The sequence below is a fragment of the Galeopterus variegatus genome, unplaced genomic scaffold (genome assembly GCF_000696425.1).
Source record: "Galeopterus variegatus unplaced genomic scaffold, G_variegatus-3.0.2 Scaffold6596, whole genome shotgun sequence".
NCBI classification, from domain to species: domain Eukaryota; kingdom Metazoa; phylum Chordata; class Mammalia; order Dermoptera; family Cynocephalidae; genus Galeopterus; species Galeopterus variegatus.
Window position 1 is genome coordinate 106856 of NW_007732707.1, and position 19006 is coordinate 125861.

Consider the following 19006-nt stretch of genomic DNA (forward strand, 5'->3'; position numbering starts at 1 on the left):
AAAAAAAAAAAAAAAAAAAAAAAAAAAAAAAAACCCAAAGAATGATGCCTGGTAAACAGTAAGTGCTATGTGTTATTATTATTGTATATACAGTACTCCTGTGTGTATGTGTATATATATATAAACCATCCTACACCGGGCACTATACTTGGTGCTAGGAATGAACTGATGCACACACCTTAAATAGTTCCTAATCTCTTGTACTGGAGTTTTTGGAAGAATTGCTGACTGCATCACATAACAACATTTTCTCATTTACCCTTAAATGATAGCCTGAAATATGGGCACTTTTTGATTTCCCACCCTATGGCACTTGGAATAGTATAGAAGCCTGCCCCACCTTTCTCCACCCCACCTGTAGTGTCTGGGAGTCTCAGGCAGAGCTGGAGGGTCAGACTTACTGCAGTCACCTGTCAAATGAAGAAGAGAAGCAGACAAGCCTTTTTCATTTGAAGCCCAGAACCTCCCTGCACCTCCACCCCTCTCCATTCTAGCTCCTGGGAATATGACTGTGCCATCAGATGGGCACATAAAAGTGTGTGAGTTGTGGCAGGATTCATGAAGAGGGGTTTGCATGGGGACAATATCCAGTTAAAGATTCTGCATATAGTGAGCAGTTTGTAGATTTTGAGTTTTCCTCCTTTTTTGTATTTTATTTCACAACTTTTCAAATCCATAAAAAATTGGAGGAACATTCACAATTTTCAGTAGATATTGATTTATGCTTCTGGCATTTCTTTATGCAGAAATGAGCATATGTATGTGTGTGTGTGTTTCCCTTTCTTTCTTACAAAAAAAGTAGTGCAGGAATTCCTCTCCATATAGGTGTTGCCCCACAGGCAATGTAGTAGAGTTCCTGTTGCCACCTCACCAGTGGAGAGCATTGTCAAGCTTTTGAATGGTTGCCAATCTGATAGATGAAAAATGGCATTTTAATGCAGCTTTATTATGTATATCTTTCATTATGAGTGAGGTTGAGCCTCTTTTCATATTTTTAAAAGTCATTTGTATTTATTTCTGAAAACCACCTGTCATACCTTTTCCCTTTTTTTCTATCAAGTTATAAAGATCTCTTGTAAATTAGGGAGATCAATACTTTATCTGAGATATTGTCAATATTTTCTCCCTGTTTGTCTCTTATATTTTGATTTGGTTGATGGTGTGTTTTTGTTTTTTGGTTTGGCCATGCAGACTTTTAAAAAATATGTATAGTTGAATATATCAATATTTGCTTTTATAAGCTTCCAGAAATTGAGCCATGGATAGGCTTTCCCATGCCCAAATTATAATGGAATTCACCCAGATTTTCCTCTAGTACTTTTATGGTTTCATTATTTTCTGTTTATGTCCCTGACCTAGTTTGTGTTTGTTAGGCTGTATGGTATAAAGTACAGCTCTAAAGATACTGTTTTAAATGACTATACAGTCGTTGGCAGCACTGTTTATTAAAAGACCATCTTACTCCCAGGGATGAGATCCCACCTTAGTGGTGGTGAAATGCCACCCTAATATTATGCTAAATTTCCATCTGTATTTGGGTTTATTTCTGGACTTCCTCTTCTGTTCTTTGGTTTCTCTATTCATGTACTAGCACCACACTGTTTTAATTATAAAGGCTTTATAATCTGTTTTAATAATAGGTAAGCTAGCAGCTCTGTATTGTTCATCCTTCATTAGAGTTTCCTAGCCATTTTTGTGAATTTTAAAAATCTATGAACTAAAGAATCCATTTGTTTAGCTTGAAACAAATTCGTTCACATTTTCGAGGAGACTGTATTTAGTTTATATTTTAATTTGGGAAATTTGGCATCTTCATGATACTAACATGTCCTATTCTAGAGCAAGGGATGCTTTTTTATATGTTCTAGTCTACATTTGTATTTTTTAGCAGCATTTTCAAGTTTTTCTCATTTTGTGGGGTACTTTTTAGAAGTATTTTATTTTGGTGTTGTTGCTATTGTAAATGGTTTTGTTTGTTTCCCATGATATCTTCTGATTGGTTATTGTAGATGTATGTGAAGGCTATTGATTTTGTATGTTAATTTTATATCTTGCTCACCTGGTGAATTCCTTTATCATTTGGGTAGGTTCAATCAGTGGTACTTGGGTTTTCCAGGTATACAATCATATCCTATGCAAATAAAGATACTTTCAGGTTTTCTTTTCCAGTTCTTGGGTCTCTAATTGTTTCTGCTTTTTGATTGCATTGACTAGTACCTTCAACATCATGTTGAGAGTGGTAGATACAGCCGGCATCCCTGCCTTGTTCCTGTCCTTAGTAGAAATGTCTGTAGTGTTTCTACATTTCAAAAGTTGCTACCTTTAGAATTGAGGCATAAATATTTTATATATTTTATTTCTAATCATACATTTCATCATTTAACGCCTTGGGTTTTTCTTTTATTTAGCTTCCAGAAAAGCGTCCCACATTTCAGCAACTCCTATCTTCCATTGAACCACTTCGGGAAAAAGACAAGCCTTGAAGAAGAAATTAGGAGTGCCAATGAGAATGAATATAAATGTTGGCCAACATTTTCAGTCCTTTTATGGAAAGTAGCAAGGCACAGTGTAATTTAGCTAGTTTTCAGTAGTGTTCTGTGTGTTCTCTGTTACATCATCTAGAAATAAACAAGGTAGGAAACAAAAAATTTCCTTGAAATTTAGGTCATATTTGTAATTTTGTTTATGCTGCTCTGAATATAACACTTCCCAGCCTATAGCAGAAGCACATTTTCAGATTTCAGTATTAGGGATGGTGTGTATCATGTGTAAAGAATGAACAGAACTGAAAAATTATTTGTTGGATGTTCTTTATATTGCCACCATCATGATAATTAAATATACTATCAAGTACAGAGATGTGGACATTTGCCTTCATATGTCAATGTTCTCAAATTTTAGCATGCATGAGAATCAAATGGAGAGTTTATTAAAACACAGATTCCTGGGAACTGCCCCAGAAATTCTGATAGAGCAGGTCTGAGTGCAGCCTATGAATGTGTATTTCTAACAGGCTCCCAGATGTTACTGATGCATTCAGTCAGAACTGCCCTAGGGGACCTCGTTATGTGGTGGCGCATCATTTGGTGGCCTCTAATTCAATCCAGATGGTACAATTCTCCTCTGATATCCAGATTGGAACAATGACTCTTTATGTCATCATGTGTACAAATATAAAACGAAAGTTAAATAATATTATTAAATAATATATTAAATATGTTTCACATAGAACAAATTCTAAAAGATGCTAAGGTACAATTTGATGCCTTTTCCCTTAACCTTAGCCATTATCAATCTTAAATTACATGAGTGTGCCCGTGGTCTTATTTCTAGACTTGATTTCATTGTTGCTTTGAATCATTTTAAATCCTTGAGTTTGGATCTCTCACACTACTGACTAGTTTGATAACTGAAGTTTCTATTTCGGTCTTCTATCTTAACATGAAGACACAGAAGTACTATTTTAGCTGCTCATGGCTATTACTAAAAGGTATTTTAGCTTTAAAACTATTCCTGGGAATGCCCTCCTTCACTGCCTGCTGCTGAACCCACCAGTTTTAATCTCTGTTGGAGTATTTTAATATCTTTTCTATAATATCGAAAAGGGAGAAAGGTTATGTGGAGGGCACTATTACAATGAAAGGACACCCCCAATTAAACCCTGCTGCTGTTTTCCAGAATACATTAATAATCTCCCTTAGGAGACATTCATATCCTTTCTCACCGCACTCCCTCACCCGCCAGCTAGTTCGAATGTTCCTCTTATTTGTTTCTTGACATGTAATGAACAATTCCTTTATTTCAGCAGAGAATTGACACTTGGTAATAGTCTCCTATTTTTTACAGAGGTAGGCAAATCTCAATTTATAATAAAATGTAACTTAAAATAATCCTAGGTCATTTATACATTCATTTATTTATTTGCTTATTTGTTTATTTATTGTATGTTGGGTTCTTTCCTACCCAAGGGAAAAGAAGGAACCAGTGACACAACCCCTCCTTCTCAATGGGCCCACAGTCAGGTGGGGGCGCCAGCTTTTCCTGCTCTCCGATTTCATCCATCAGGGATTTGTATCACAGACTGTTAACTCCTTCAGAGAATGATCTCGTGCACAAGCTGGGTCTTTCTGGTCTCCCTCTTGCAGATTGTTTTCTCCCTTTCTTCTCATTTTTGTATCCTTAATCTTTTAAAAATAATTCTTCTTATAACAAATAATACATTCTTGTTGCAAAAAATTCAAACATTACACAATTGTTTACTATGAAAAGAGGCCAAAGCCTTGCTCAGAAGCGAGGCTCCAAAAATCAAGTCAAGCAAGAATGTCAGGTCAGGTGACACTCCAGGTTTATCAGAATCAGGAGAAGCCAAGTAAAGGAACAATACTGATACTATTTAAAAGATGCATAATGATGTTTTAAATGCTGTTTAACTGTGTTTATTGGTGATATTTTAAACAAGGAGTCTTCCTACACTCTCTTGGGAATGAAGAAAAAGGAAGACAACGTGGTAACAAACTTTACCAAAGGGCAAGTCTCTGAGCAAGTTTGGATAAAGTACTTACTAGGTAAAATCCAGCAGAGTCTTCCCAGTCTTGCTGAGCTTTTGCTCACCTGCCAAAAGTCAAACACAAAGTCAAGAGCATCTGGCAAATTTTGCATCATATCAACTTGAGTTAATTAAGAGAAAGATTCCAGCATAGTAGACTTAGAAAGTTGAGGTTCTCAATTTTGATTCTAACTTGGAAGTGGGTTTATGAGGAAGAGAGATTGGACTTACTCCCCCACCTTTACCTAAATGGGAAGGAGGGTTTATCTCAGATGAGGGAGAGTAATTCATTGAGAGACAGAAGGGAAGAAGAAGGTAGCACCTGCCTTTCTGATGGATTACATCTCCTATCAACCCAATCCCTGACCCCAAAAGAAACAGTTAAATTCCCCGGATGGAAACACTTAGTGAATGGGTTCAGATTTCACGAATGAATGTTCCTCGAGTCTCTGAGCTCCACAGTGGCCCTTACATACTTGTAATTTTATTTAATCCTTGTTTCCTTATAGCCCAGGGATCTGCAAAGTTCGTCTATAAAGGGCTTTGTCAGCCATACCATCTCTACATTAACTACTCAATTCTGCTTTGTAGTGTCAAAGCAGACCAAGACCTTATAAAAATGAATGGGTTGACTGGGTTCCAATAAAACTTTATTTATAGACACTGAAATTTGAATTTCATATCATTTGCATGTGTTATAAAATATTATTGTACTTTTTCCCAAACCATTTAAAAATGTAGAAGTCATTCTTAGTTCATAGGCAATATAAAAACAGGTGATGGGCAGGATTTGTCCCTTTGGCAATAGCTTGCCAACTCCCATCCTAGGCCCAGGTACTGGATGCCCCCTTTGTAGAGTCTCCATCCTGTCAGAGAAGGATCACAAGCTTCACCTGGTGGGCAGAGTGAGGACTGTGCTGGTAAAAACCCCAAAATTAAGTTATGGAAATGAGCAGATTTTCCTAATTTTTGTGTTACAGCTGGAGATTGTGTTACATGCCCATCGGTCCATGGCTGGGGAGGCTCTTTTGAAGGTGTTTGTTGATGAAATTGGTTCCCATAGAGAGTATTCTTGCACTGTGTTGAATTAAGACAAGGATTGGGAACTTCATATAGAGAATGTGGCTATTACAAGGGACGTTTAGATAACAGTAGCTTGGCAGATTATCATGATTTATTGAAGATGGGACATACACAAAATAAAAGACAAAGGTGTCAATGAAATGGGTGTGTGGCCAAAGAGGAAATGCAGTCGTATGTTGCCTCAAGCTGTGGGCCCAGTGAAAGGCACGATGGTGATGCAGATGGTGATGAGGAGGCTTGAACGGAGTGGCATGGATCTCATGAAAAGACAAAGAACTCTATCTTTGCTACTTGAATATCAGGTAATTAAAAGACATTGAAGAGCCTCAAATGATCCAGCCTGATTTAGTTGTCTTGAGGCTATTTTATAGGGGGCTGTGAAAGTCATCTTCCCCTGACTTGGCTAATTGATCCACCATTACCATTATCATATAGAATTTATTAGTATGTCAATCTAAAATTATGCTGGTCACCACATAGAGTGAGTTAACGAGTAGAGTTTAGGTATGTTAACCTATTTAATCTAGTTTTAATCAATCTTAGGTATGTAGCAGATGTTGTGGTCAGAACTGGCATAGAGACTCTGAGAAATACAAAAGAAGTATGGCTTTGGTTCCTAACATGATGGTACATACAATCTTAACACAACTCTTTTGGGACTGATTTTACAATTTCTTGGTACAATAAAGCAATATGAGAATTTGGGATACTAGTATATCTGAAGGTGTTTGAGAGCTCAAGGGTCCCAGACAGTCAGACAACAACTTTGTCCATTGAAGTGAAAAACAGACAGAAAGGACAGAAGCCCTAGCACATAAGACCACAGGAGTATGTAAATCCAGGAAGTATTTATTGAGTGTCTGCTTTGTGCTCAGCACTACTCAGACACTGTGGGCAAATAAAAAAGATTTAAGAGATAGGGTACCCACTTCAGAGGGTGAACATTCATTTGGAACTTCCACTCACTCCACAGTTAGAGAACATGGAAGCGGGTTTCTAGCAGGCATCCTCTGGGGGTATATGGAGATTCCTGATGCAAGTTTTGTAATGTCCTGGAGATGTTGATCAAGCAGCTCAAAAGTGAAAAGGCAATGTCCTCTACCTGCTCTCTGGATTCTTCCCTCTTCTTTAGACCTGTCGCCCTGAAGAAAGCATGGTCCGTTCCAAACATATCACTGCGAGTGAATCACTATAGCACTCGGATTAAGTTAATGTGAAGAAAGCATCTCATTCTTTACACTTGGATTAAATTAAAGTGAACAGTGTGTGCCATTCTCAATCCCTGCAGTCCCACCAGTTCACAGGCACCGTCCACACATCCACCCTCCAAGATTCCTCGTATGGAGTCTGCTCCACCCAGATTCCATACGAGGCCCAACACGTGTTCCCATGCTATATCCTTTTTTTTTCAACTCTAGTAACTCAACAGACATTTCCATTTCCATTATCCCTGAACAGACGACAAGGCTAAAGACACACTTTCCCTATTATTTTTTAATATAAACATCCCAATTAGATAACAGAAGAGAAGTCAAATCCTGAGGCAGAAATAAATACTGAAAGCAATGTCAGCGAAGATGCCCTCTGCTCGACCAAGTTGTCTTTGGACAACTTTTTCTGAACAGTCATAGTTTTGATATTTAATGACATCTTTATAATCTCATATTTTCTGTACCATAGAATTAACATTTATGTACAATAAAATCACCTCAGGAGGAAAAAGATAGATTTTTCTAAAATGAAGTCTGAACATCATCACTGTTCTGGAAACCTGGATTATTTTCTCCTTCACTAACGTTCGTGGAGGCATAAGGATTTTCTTCATTTCTTGCTTGTTTATTCCTGTTAAATAAAACAAAGTCGTCTTAATATAGTGATGTTAGAAGGACACTTTTCACCAACCAGAATGATGAGGATCAAAAAGTTTGATGGCATCCTGTGTTTAAGAGGCTGGAGTGAGGAGAACAGAAAGTTTCGTAAGTTGTTGATATGAGTGTAAATTGGTATAGCCTCTATTGAGGGCTACATTTATCAAAATTAGAAACGTGCAGATACTTTGACCCAACTTTCCCACTGCTAGGATTTCTCATACAGATACATTGGCACACACAGAAAAATATCTATATTAAGCCACTGTAACTTTTTGATAAACACAAACATTTGGAAACAACATAAAAGTCCACCAATAGAGGGCTGGTTAACAAAATTAATTATGAGCCACACATAAAATAGGAAACTATGTTGCCAGGAAAAAAAAGAAAGAAGCTCTTTGTGTAATTAATATGGAAAGATCCCTAAAATATATTATGTGGGAAATAAGAGAATATGCAGAAGATCATGTATAGTCTGCTAACATTTGTGTACTAAAAAAGGACATACAGCTACTTATCTCCAAGAAAGCGATCATTTTGGTTGGCTTTAGGAAGGGAACTTAGAGGCAAAGGGTGACAGGGAGGCTCTTTATGTATCCTTTTGTATTTTTTAAAAATTTTAACCATGAATGCATTACCTATTTAATGCCTAATGTTTTAAATCAATATATTTTAGGTAATTAAATTCTCTGTAATGAAGAAAATTGAGCAAAATAGACTAGCACATGTAGAGATTCAATCAAGAATATGTTTAAACACCCTGAAGTGTGCATTGAGTTTTGTTAGGTGCTATAAAATATTATTAAACTTCATTTCATAAGCCCAATGAAAGCCAATTATTTCTCAGGATCAGAAAAAAAAAATCTAGTGGCAAAGCAAGACTAGAAATCAGGTCTCTAGTGATTTAAATACTCAATGAATTTTTGGTCTTCAACTCAAGAACGAATTAAAGGTGCCTGACCATAAACTAAGGGGATGACACGGAGTCTGAGCTACCCGAGGAGGGATGAAGGTGTAGCAGTTTGAAGGAAATCTCAGAGCTCATTCTTGAATAATTTCACACTTCAAACCCATCATCAATCCAGTCTCTAGGGTCACTTCTAGGCTAAGGAGGTTTCAGCAGTGAGGACAATCAGCTGTGCTTGAGTTTGCTGTGCCACTTTGCAGTAGAGAAATGATCCTGTGGCTGGGATGGAGTTTACTAGGACATGTTAATAAACCCCAGGCTGAATACGCACTGTGTGGGCTTGCTAGGAGGGTAAAGTGCTGGTGACAACTGGTAGATTTCTATGGGACATATCAGAACATTCAGGTACAAGATTGTCCAACTAAGTAACTGGCCTATACAACCTACTACATACTGTGAATGTTCCTGTTAGTGTTCCCTACACCTTTTTGTTTTAGAATAGTTAAGTCTAGGAAGGTCACTTACTTCCTTCGATCTCTGATCCCAGTGAAGATCAGGAAGACAATGCCAACCACTACCAGTCCCATCACTACTCCAAAAACAATCAGCCATGTGGTGACAGGCGGCTGGTAAGCAGGTCCAAGTGTTGGCTGAATCCCCAGAAACTCCAGGGTGTTGTCATCCAGGCGGAAAGCATCATTGATACGGCTCCGGGACATCCTGTTTGCAAAAGCAAAACACAGCAAAAGGGACACTCAGGCAAAATAAAATTGTGCATAGTTATTTACTCCGTATATCATTGTTCCCTAAAGGATTTGATAAGGCTTACTATAAGAATGTACACCTAAAATCACAAAGAAGTCAAAGTAGATAGTCAGGTTCAATGAAACATATGAGTTTTCAGCAATTGTGTACCTTTCATATCTTGTGATCTAGATTAGGTTTGTCAGCAGCTTCATCAGAAAATTGAGTTGCAAGTGTTAACATATACATTTGTGCATTTGTGACTATTGTGTTTTAAAGGCAGAATTAGCATATTTGGCAAGAATTTCCCTTCTGTCAGAGCATATCTACAATGACTTTATATCAAATAATGGAAAAGGATAATTGGATACACCTCTTCTGCAAATGAATCAGTCCCTATCCCCAAGTCTCTATAGTACTATCTTCCAAATAAAAGGTCTTGCATTTTGGAGGCAGCATTGGGGAGGAACACAGAAAAGGGGCCTTTTTCTCTAGCACTGGGATGAGAAATAGCTGAATTTTATGGAAGCAAAGGGATGAAGATTATTTTTTTAAAAAACCCAGAAAAATGGAGAATATTCTGGATTGAAGAACAAAGTACTGTCTGGCACCTGATCCTCTTACCCTTGGGTAAAGTCCAGGTCAGGAGATCAGAGTTCACCACAGAGGGAGAGAGGTCAAAGCAGAATTAGCCGTGTAACACTTGGCAATCTCAACCTGAAAATATCTCAAGTCATTCTGGAAACACAAAGTTTGAGCATCCCTGTAGCTTGCAGCTAGGGATCTGAGAAGGCTGGGCTCTTTCGTGAAGATCTCAGCCAGCACTTTTTTCTAAGATAGACGCAGGTCTTTGGGAGGCAGTGAGTGAGAGTATCTGGGCATTGCATGCACCTCAACCAAGCCAGATTTTCTAGGCACATCTTGCCCAGCAGTTCTTAGAAGTGATTCAAAAGGTGAAAGGGATTCTCTGATGCAGCTCAAGATGGCCACCTAGTGAGCTTCCTACTAGCATTGGCATATTAAGCTTTTTTTCCCATCCAAGTACTAACCAGGCCCGACCCTGCTTAGCTTCTGAGATCAGACGAGATTGGGCGTGTTCAGGGTGGTATGGACGTAGACAATATTAAGCTTTTTTTCAATGACAAAGGGAAACATCCACAAGGTCTATCCATTCTTCACTCCTGCTGCCTGTTGTGGGAAACAGTTGAGGCAAATTGGACAAACTATTTCTTCTAAACGCTCACTGCCCATAGCAACCCCCTCTCCTAGCGTAGAGGCCAACCAATGTCTAAGGAATGCTATGCCTACTTGTCTCAGGCTTTGGGCAGCTAAGTGAATCCTACACCAAAGTCCCTATAGCAAATGATGGCAATACCTGTCCATGACCCTTCTGCAATTACTATTTTCCATACATGCCAGCCAGACTTCCTTCAGCCAGCACCTTTGCCTGAGAGCATTCTTAGTCCCAAGATCTGCCCTGCCTGCAGGCCAGAAATGCCTGGGAATTACTGCCACCTGGAAGCAGTTCCCAACCAATGACTGCCTGGAGGTGGTAAATAAATAATCCAGCTCTCTCACTCCTCTGATGGGACAATTTAGGTGCACATTCTACATGGTCTCCCAGAGTTTTCCAGCAGAATTGAGCTCTAGTTGTCCACAGTGATAACTTGTTTGATAAATGTAATCTATTGCCTTCCTTCCCTTCTCTGTCTTCTGTCCACATTTCCCTATTAGCACTTCTTGGGATCACCTCCCAAATAAACTACTTACATTCAAACGCTTGTCTAAGGACCTGCACCTGGGAGAACCAAAGTCAAGATAATTCCCTTGCTATAGGATCCTTCTGGAATTAAAACCCAAGTTTGTAGGATGAGGTAAAACATGGAAATGACTTGGAACAATGCCTGGCACACAGGAAGAGCACACTAAATATTAGCTATTGTTGTTGTGGCATTGGTTAACCCCCTCACCCTTATACGGTTTGTTTGTAAGTAAAATGTCACCTGATGGCGTTTTCAACTTCAGTTCTAGGAATGATGTCAGACACGTTTTCGGGTGCAGTGACAAAGAAGTTGAACGAGATTCTTGGTTTCAAATCACTCACCCATACATCCCCCTCCCTGTGGAGAAACAAAAGAAACATCTTCCCTTGAGGCACAGAGGACACAGTAAAGAGAATGAGGACTTTTCCTTTCACTGCTGAGGCTGGGTGAGAACATTTGAAGAAGAGAAAGCAAGAGATCGAGAGCTGTTTAATAATGATGCCTATTCCAAAATAGCTAGACGAGAGGATTTTGAATGTTCTCACCACACAGATGTGTGTTTGAGATGATGACTATGCCAATTACCCTGATTTGACTATGACACAATGTATACATGTACCAAAATATCACCCTGTACCTCATAAATATGTACCCCCCCAAAATGCTCTTGCAATCTACATGTCAAATAAGCCACAATCATCCCTAAATGGAGTGGCCCACATTTCAGAATGCCAAAAAAGTTTACAAGTTATTAGGAGGTTTTTCTTTGTTTCACGTGAAGAAAAGTTTAAGCAGAATATCTCCTCAGACTCAAAAGTAAGGGAAGTGCTGGTTGGTGAACTTGAGAACCCAGCAAATCAACTCACCCAAAAGGAATCGTCTGGTTTTTGACTTTTGAAAAATACTCTCTCATGGCATATGCAACAGATGACCGGAACAAGTACATTTCATTGTCATTCCATTCGTACTGCAAATTCAGAAGAAAGACATTGCTCAGTAGTATCACAGGGCACATTTAAAATCTGACAGTCTTCAAGCATTATTATTAATGATCCAGATTCTTGCTGTTCATTGTCAGTGACCTCCAATGCGAGTGTGCATCAGCGTCACCTGGAGGGCTAGTTAAACACTGAGTGCTGGGCTCCATCCTCAGATTTTCTGATTCAGAAAGTCTGGGGTGAGACCCAAGACTTTGCATCTCTACCAAGCTCTCAGATGGTGCTAATACTGCCGGCCAGGAGACCACGCTTTAGGGACTATTGGGTTCGCTGGTCCTCTTACTTTGGTTGGATGTAAACTGAAATAAACACCCTGAAAACAGGTTTATAGGTGAGAGTCAAACAAAAGTTGTGAGTTTTGATTAAAATGTCTGTACATTGTAGACAAATAAACTGAGCTTTTACTATTTTTATAGTAAGTTCTCAGAAATGTATTATAAGTGTAAAAGAAAAAGAAATTTGAGGTTCAAAGAAAAAAATAACACCTTGCAAACAGCAAGGCAATCTATTTTTGTGTTTCAGTGTTAAACAAAAGGCTTATGTTTGCATTGCCTTTAAGGACTTGTTAAGAGAGAAAAGAAAAAAAAAAATTCACTCTTTCCTCCAGTAGCTGGCGGTAGAGATCAATGAATGGCACAGGCTTTGAGTTTCTAGTCTCCCTTTTAGGGAAAAAAAAAAATGATTTCTCAAAAGAATTACTATATGCACTTCAGCTTGGTTTCACCCAGGCTGAGGGGGTGGCTGGGTTGCTTTACTACTAATAATAATATTATTAATATTGTTACTAGTAATATTTTGATCATTATTTTCATATTTTTAAAAATTTTAAAGGCCGAGTTTTCAAAATAATCCCATATATTCAGTTGGCCTTCACTACAAAATAACTCAAACTGAGAACATATTCTGGCCCCAGTGTGTTGATGTATGGTTCTGGTATCATCAAAGCAGACTGTTGCACAGTGAATTGGCCTTAAATCTACACCATAGAACCCTCTGAAGACTATTTACCTCCCTCACTGCATGGAAAGAGAACATGAAGACAAATATCAAGAAAAAAAGATCCTGATCTGCTAGGACTAATTAAAATTTATTAGGCCAAGGAAGAGCTAATAAAAATATTAGAGAAAGAAAAATAATCCCACGGACACTCAATAATTAAGAAATAAGATAACCAAGGGAATGGAAATCATCATGTCGAAGGGATACCTGCACTCCCATGTTCATCGCAGCTCTATTTACAATAGCCAAGAGTTGGAAGCAACCTAAATGTCCATCGATGGATGATTAGATAAGGAAAATGTGGTATGTATACACAATGGAATACTACTGTGCCATAAAAATAAAAATGAAATTCTACCATTTGCAGCAACATGGATGAGCCCGGAGAAAACTATTCTAAGTGAAACAACTCAAGTACAGAGAGAGAAATACCACATACCCTCATTCATAAGTGGGAGCTAAAATAAATAAGAAAGAAAGAGGCATCACAATAATATGTTGACCTTTCAAAAGGAGAGAACAGAACTGTGGTTATTAGAGGTGGGAAAGGGAAATAGGGAGGAGGGTTAGCGAGAAATTGGTTAAGGGTCACCAAGAATGATTACGTTTTTATAAAGATGGGTATACTAATTATCCTGATTTGATGAGTGTACTAATTATCCACCACGTGTTGTACACAGGTATTGATATTCAACTCTGTACCCCACAAATATGTATAATCAATTATGTTTCAATTAAAAAAAGAAATTTCCATTTAGAAAAGACAGAAATGGGAACTTGAATTCTCAGAGTTTGGGAAGAAAGGCCACTTCCAGTTTTTATTTATTTCATAAATATTCATTCTTTTACTCCTAATATGTTATTATATCTTGATGTCTGACTTATCTATGAAAATTATACTAAAAGTATTGTTGAGTCTTGAACAGTATTTAACTTTTCAGGAAGAGTAAGGGGGTAGGAACACCATCTTTGGATCTAGCCAATGCAGACAACAATTTTCTGTAGCATCTTGGTCTGTTTTATCCAGTAGTTCCAGGTTGATTTTAAACATACAAAGCTGTCAGGGTGCCATGTTCCCACCCAGGCCTTTGATCCCCATCTATCTGAGACTACCCTGTCCTCTCCTCTTTTGCAATCAAAGCTACTACTTCTTCAGACTAGATTACCTGAGACAAGGGTTCAGGAGAGAGCAATAGTTGATTAAAATAATTCACATGAGGGGGTACGTAACATGATTTTCTGTAAAACATTTTGTGAACCCAAAATACATCTCTAGGTCAGTGGTTCTCAAATTTTTGCTGTAATTAGGACCACCTGGGGGAGCTCTTAAAACTCTTGACGCCCAACTCTTGTCTCCACTCCCCAGAGCAATTAAATCAGAATCTCTGGGGGTGGAATCCAGACATTAATATTTTTTAAACGTTCCATGTGACTCCAAGGTGCAGCCAAGTTTTAGAAGCATTGTTTTAATCAGAACCTCTCAGTCTTTACTGTGTATACAAATCAGTTGGAGGCTTGTTAAAATACAGGTTCTGATTAAGCAGGTCTAGGGATGCGCCCGAGTTTCTGCATTTTTAACAAGTTTTCAGGTGATTCAAATGCTGCTTGTCCATGGACCTCACTCTGAGTAAAGCCAGGATATATGTGCAAAACAAAGCAAAGAAAACTTAACCATACCGCTTCTAAAAATAAAACAACCTCTCGAACTATAACCATGTCCTCTTCCTGGAATACAAATAATGGTGATAAGAGTCGATTGGAAGGATGGGTATTTGATATTTAAGGATTGGTACAGATGTTTTCTCATTGATCTTCAAGGTAATAAGTAAAAAGTAGGCGTAGCCTATCAAATAAGGAATGAGTTAACTTATATGAAAGTTGATGAGATCACTTTCTGTCAGACCTAGACAAAATAGAGCCGGGAAAGGCACAAAGGAGGGGGTTCATGCTTGCTTGTCTGAGATGAGAAATGTTTCCAGAGACCTTCTAAAAACCCATCAGAAACACCTTCACATCTTTCACACCCTTATGCATCTCTTGCTTTGCACTACACAAGCGTTTCTGCGAGAAAGTTCATCATTAGACATTCCTTAGAGCTGCAGTAATTCAGATAAGATGTTCCAAGAAGAAACTGCCCAGTAATGGCATCTCAATCAATGAACTGACGACAAATCTGACTTTGAGCCTCCAAAACCAACTAACTCTGTTCTCAAGCAGTTTACATGAGCCTCTCCTATTTTTGCCAATAAACGCTTTCTCTTACCTTCCCTCACTGAATGTATTTGTGGCCTGAAATGATGGTATGCATTCCGTATTATAATCCTATTTCTATTCTTGAATAAACTCAACATATTTGGAGATATTTTTCTCTAATGTATTTCTTCTGGGTTAACACTTTTAAAAACCCAAAAGCTGAAGGCCAGAATCTGGGGCTTATAGTTTTGAAAAGAACCCTGTGACCTCTCCTCCTTTAGACCATATTGGAAAGGGCTTATTGTGTTCTATTTAAGTGAAGAGCGTACACTGAAAAACAATGAATACATCACACAGAATACTCACTGCGTTTTCTCCAAGAGCTGATTTTAGGCTTATCCTCACTTTGATGCTGTGGTCAGCATCTGATTAAAGAGAAGTTGCAGACTGCTCGTTACAGATGACAGATTGACCAGGTGTTTATTTCCTTCTCCCTCCCAAGATCCCATGAAAGTAAAGGAATTTTTAAAAAGGTATAATCACACTTTTGGAAAATTAGAAATAATGGGAGAAGAGTAACTGCCTTTTTAGGGACAGAAAGCCATGGCCTAATATGTACACAGAGGGAGTACGGGCCCCCCAAAAGCAAGAGAATCCCAGAGCTGCTTGGGATTCAGGTACAGCAGAAGATGGGAGAAGAATACTCAGCTGAAAGCAAGGGGAGTGGAAGTCAGGGTGTGATTAAAGCCACTTTGGGAAACAGTCGGTCCTCCTACCCCATGTGCCCTTGCTTAGACCATCACTTAGAGGCTGTGCTCCAGTAAAAGAAGAGGTAATCCAAGAAAGAAGACATGGAATCGGGGAAACAGTAAACTCGACCCAGGAGAAAAATGAAGCAATGCCTCAGGATGAAAAGTGGTCCAGATTAAGACAGGAGGATATAAGACTCCAAGAGGGAAGTCTCTAGGCAAAAATGAGGCTGAAAAGAATAGATATGTTGGAATAGTTGGGGAAAAAACAAATGTAATGTACATAGCAAATTAGATATGCTGAAAATTGAGGCAAGTAGAAACTCGAGGACAAAGAGACACATAAGAAAGGACGCAAAATTTGAATTTGACTTGGCTCTGCAAGCATAATAATTAAACATTGATAACTGCCTCACTAAAAGTCATGATAAAGCTTTATTGAGAGAGTGAAAACTGGAAGTGGAAGAGTAGGCAGAAGTGAGGGTCTAAAACTGGCCAATAACGAAATAGTAATATAAGCAAGTTATTTGGAAATATGAAAGTAACTGCCAGAACAAACAGGTAATAACATTAAAATTGTCAAAATTATTTGTCTTTGAAGAGCAGAATTTAAGTGCAGTTGGTTGGAGACTGTTATACTCTTTTATTGTAAAGATGGGACTAAGAAAATAGACTTGAAGGACTGTGTGTGTTTGTGTGTATGTATGTGTGTGTGCACAGTAGCTTTCACTATGCCTAGCACATAGTAGGTGCTCGACAGATGTGCTTCCTGCCCCATGAAATGGCCGCTGCCACCATAGCAGGGTCAGAAGCAGGTTCTACATAGAGGAAAAACATACTCAGTTGTGTCACAGGCCTCATGAAACTGGGGCGGAAAGAGACTAGGGGAAGCAGACGGGGAGCCATGGGAAAAGTGTCAACTCAGTATACTCACATGGACTCCAGTCAGTGTTCCACCCCACAAAAGAATTCCTGTTCTGGTCTTTTAGCCAGATAAACAAGGGCTCAAAGTAGTTGAGCAATGGTCTTACATCCATATTCTTTGTTCCTACAACACGTTCCAATGCCAAGGTCCAGGGTTCTGATTTTCCAAGGCTCAGCATATGGCTACATGAAAAAAGAGGGAGTTCAGGGCCTTTTGAGGGATTCCAGATGTACATATATTTACATCTATGATCTGTGATTTCTTCTCTTTGACTTGGCTAAATTAGCTCCTGGCAGATAAGAAAATAAGGCATATTAATGGATGTATTCATCCCTCAATCCCTTTTTCCTTTCAATTAGTACAAATGGAACTCTGTAGTTATGACATGGATAAAGGAGGTGGCCCATCCAACCACTGCATGGTCCAGGTTCCTGTCTGACCACAAATTCAACATTTACTTTGTGGATGAAGACCATTTGAGACCCCCCAAATGCCTTTTTGGAACAAAGAAATCAAATTCAAACTTAGGCATGGAAATGAGTAATATCGGATAGTAGGAGAGAGAGGTTCAACATTGTGAGCTATTTCTTACAGTAGCTTCTGCCCAGCTTCGGTGGAATTTGAGATGTCACATTTGTACAGGGGGCCTTCATGGTTAGCTGCTTGACAAAGGGCTTCTTGAAACTGGAATTGATAAATGGTCCTTGTGTAATATCTGTACACGAGACAAGGAAACATAAAAGCAGTCCCACATTTAGTTACTGTATTAGAGTCGCAGATTGGGGCATATATTTAAATTCTGGGGCCCAAGTAAGCAAAGAGATACCAGTCAAACCTTTTTCTCCAGAAAGACCCAAACGTGAACTCTATAGACTCATTGTAATGTGCTTGTATTTTATGTGTCAACTGATAAATAAGGCAGTTTTAGTGTTACATGTTAGCTCACATTTGTATTATATTTTACAGATTTATACTCCTTTCATATAAATGATGCCAATCAATTCTTATGGCAGGTCAGTAACATTATTTCCATTTTACAGATAAACTGAAGCCCAGCAAATTCAAGATCTGGGGCTAATATGTGAAGAACATGTTTTTGTACTTCAAGTTAAAAATGCTGTTTCTATTGCAATACACGATGAACTCTGCCAGTAACGAGAATACAAACAAAAATACTTTTGATTTCTCCCAGTGATGTTATTGATTTCTTGATGATGGGGAAAAGATCTCATGCAAGTTTTACTTAACCCAATAAATTGTGTTGGGTTAAATTGGATTGAAATCAGTCATCTGTGCAGATGGTCCCTAATTTAAGATGATGGTTTGACTTATGATTTTTTGACTTTATGATGGTGTTTTCAGTTGTATACATTAATGGTGAGTCCCTATACAGCCATTCTGTTTTTCACTCTCAGTACAGTTGATTCAATAAATTATATGAGATATTCAACAGTTATAAAGTAGGCTTTTGTGCTAGATGATTTTTCCCAACTGTAGGCTAACGTAAGTGTTCCAAGTACATTTAAGGAAGGCTAGGCTAAGCTATGATGTTTGGTAGGTTAGGTGTATTAAATGCATTTTTAAATGACATTTTCAATTTATGATGGGTTTGTCAGGACATAATTCCATTGTAAGTTGAGGAGCATTGCACTGAGCTTGGGGATGGGGGCTGGAGATAGAAAAATTATAATTATCACTTCGTTGATCCCTATTTCTTTATCATTAGCACAGCTGTTCACAAACCCTAGAAGTTAAACAGAGAGAAGAAAACTGTCATTTACCGGATGAATGAGTAATCATTAGCAACATGGAACAGAGATGCAGAGTCACAGTATGTTTCATCATGGGGCACAGGTTCCACCACCCCGACTATCTCTCGCCTTTGGAAAGAAAAGGACAAGATACATTAGCTGTGGGTCACTCTTCATGAGAAGGTAGAGTTGGGCTCAACTAGTACAGTTTCATCAGTCAATGGTATTTATATTGGAACTGGCTGTCAGGTGAGATAGAAACAGTGTGAAAAATCAGAGAGTAAAGCTCATTATGTGATTATCTCTTCGTTTTTTAATTTAGCCAGGACATACCATTGGAAAATAGCTATGTCTTCAAAATGCTAATTTAATAAAATTCATAAAGTGCATCACACGGCCAGTGAAAGTCCTAGTAATTCCTCTCCGGCACTACACTTTACGTTCTCCTGGTAGATGGAATTTTGTAAAAATGAAGTC

At 38.4% G+C, this 19006-nt stretch overlaps 2 protein-coding genes across 2 annotated transcripts in view; one reads left to right on the forward strand and one right to left on the reverse strand.

Annotated features, from left to right (window-relative positions):
• Positions 1-2857, forward strand: part of BMX (BMX non-receptor tyrosine kinase) — a 50180-nt gene extending 47323 nt beyond the window's left edge. Inside the window, exon 20 of the mRNA XM_008591039.1 lies at positions 2409-2857. Coding sequence (XP_008589261.1) covers positions 2409-2483 — 75 coding nt within the window. The 3' untranslated portion in view covers positions 2484-2857. The remainder of the gene's footprint in view (positions 1-2408) is intronic.
• Positions 2858-7241: 4384 nt separating this feature from the next.
• LOC103606449 (angiotensin-converting enzyme 2-like) lies at positions 7242-18658 on the reverse strand (the record flags this gene model as incomplete). Its single annotated transcript, XM_008591040.1, has 8 exons — positions 7242-7471; positions 8933-9127; positions 11155-11271; positions 11781-11881; positions 15471-15529; positions 16788-16960; positions 17371-17493; positions 18560-18658. Coding segments are annotated over 8 exons (976 nt in total), but the record flags the coding sequence as incomplete, so codon positions are not given.
• Positions 18659-19006: the final 348 nt, after the last annotated feature.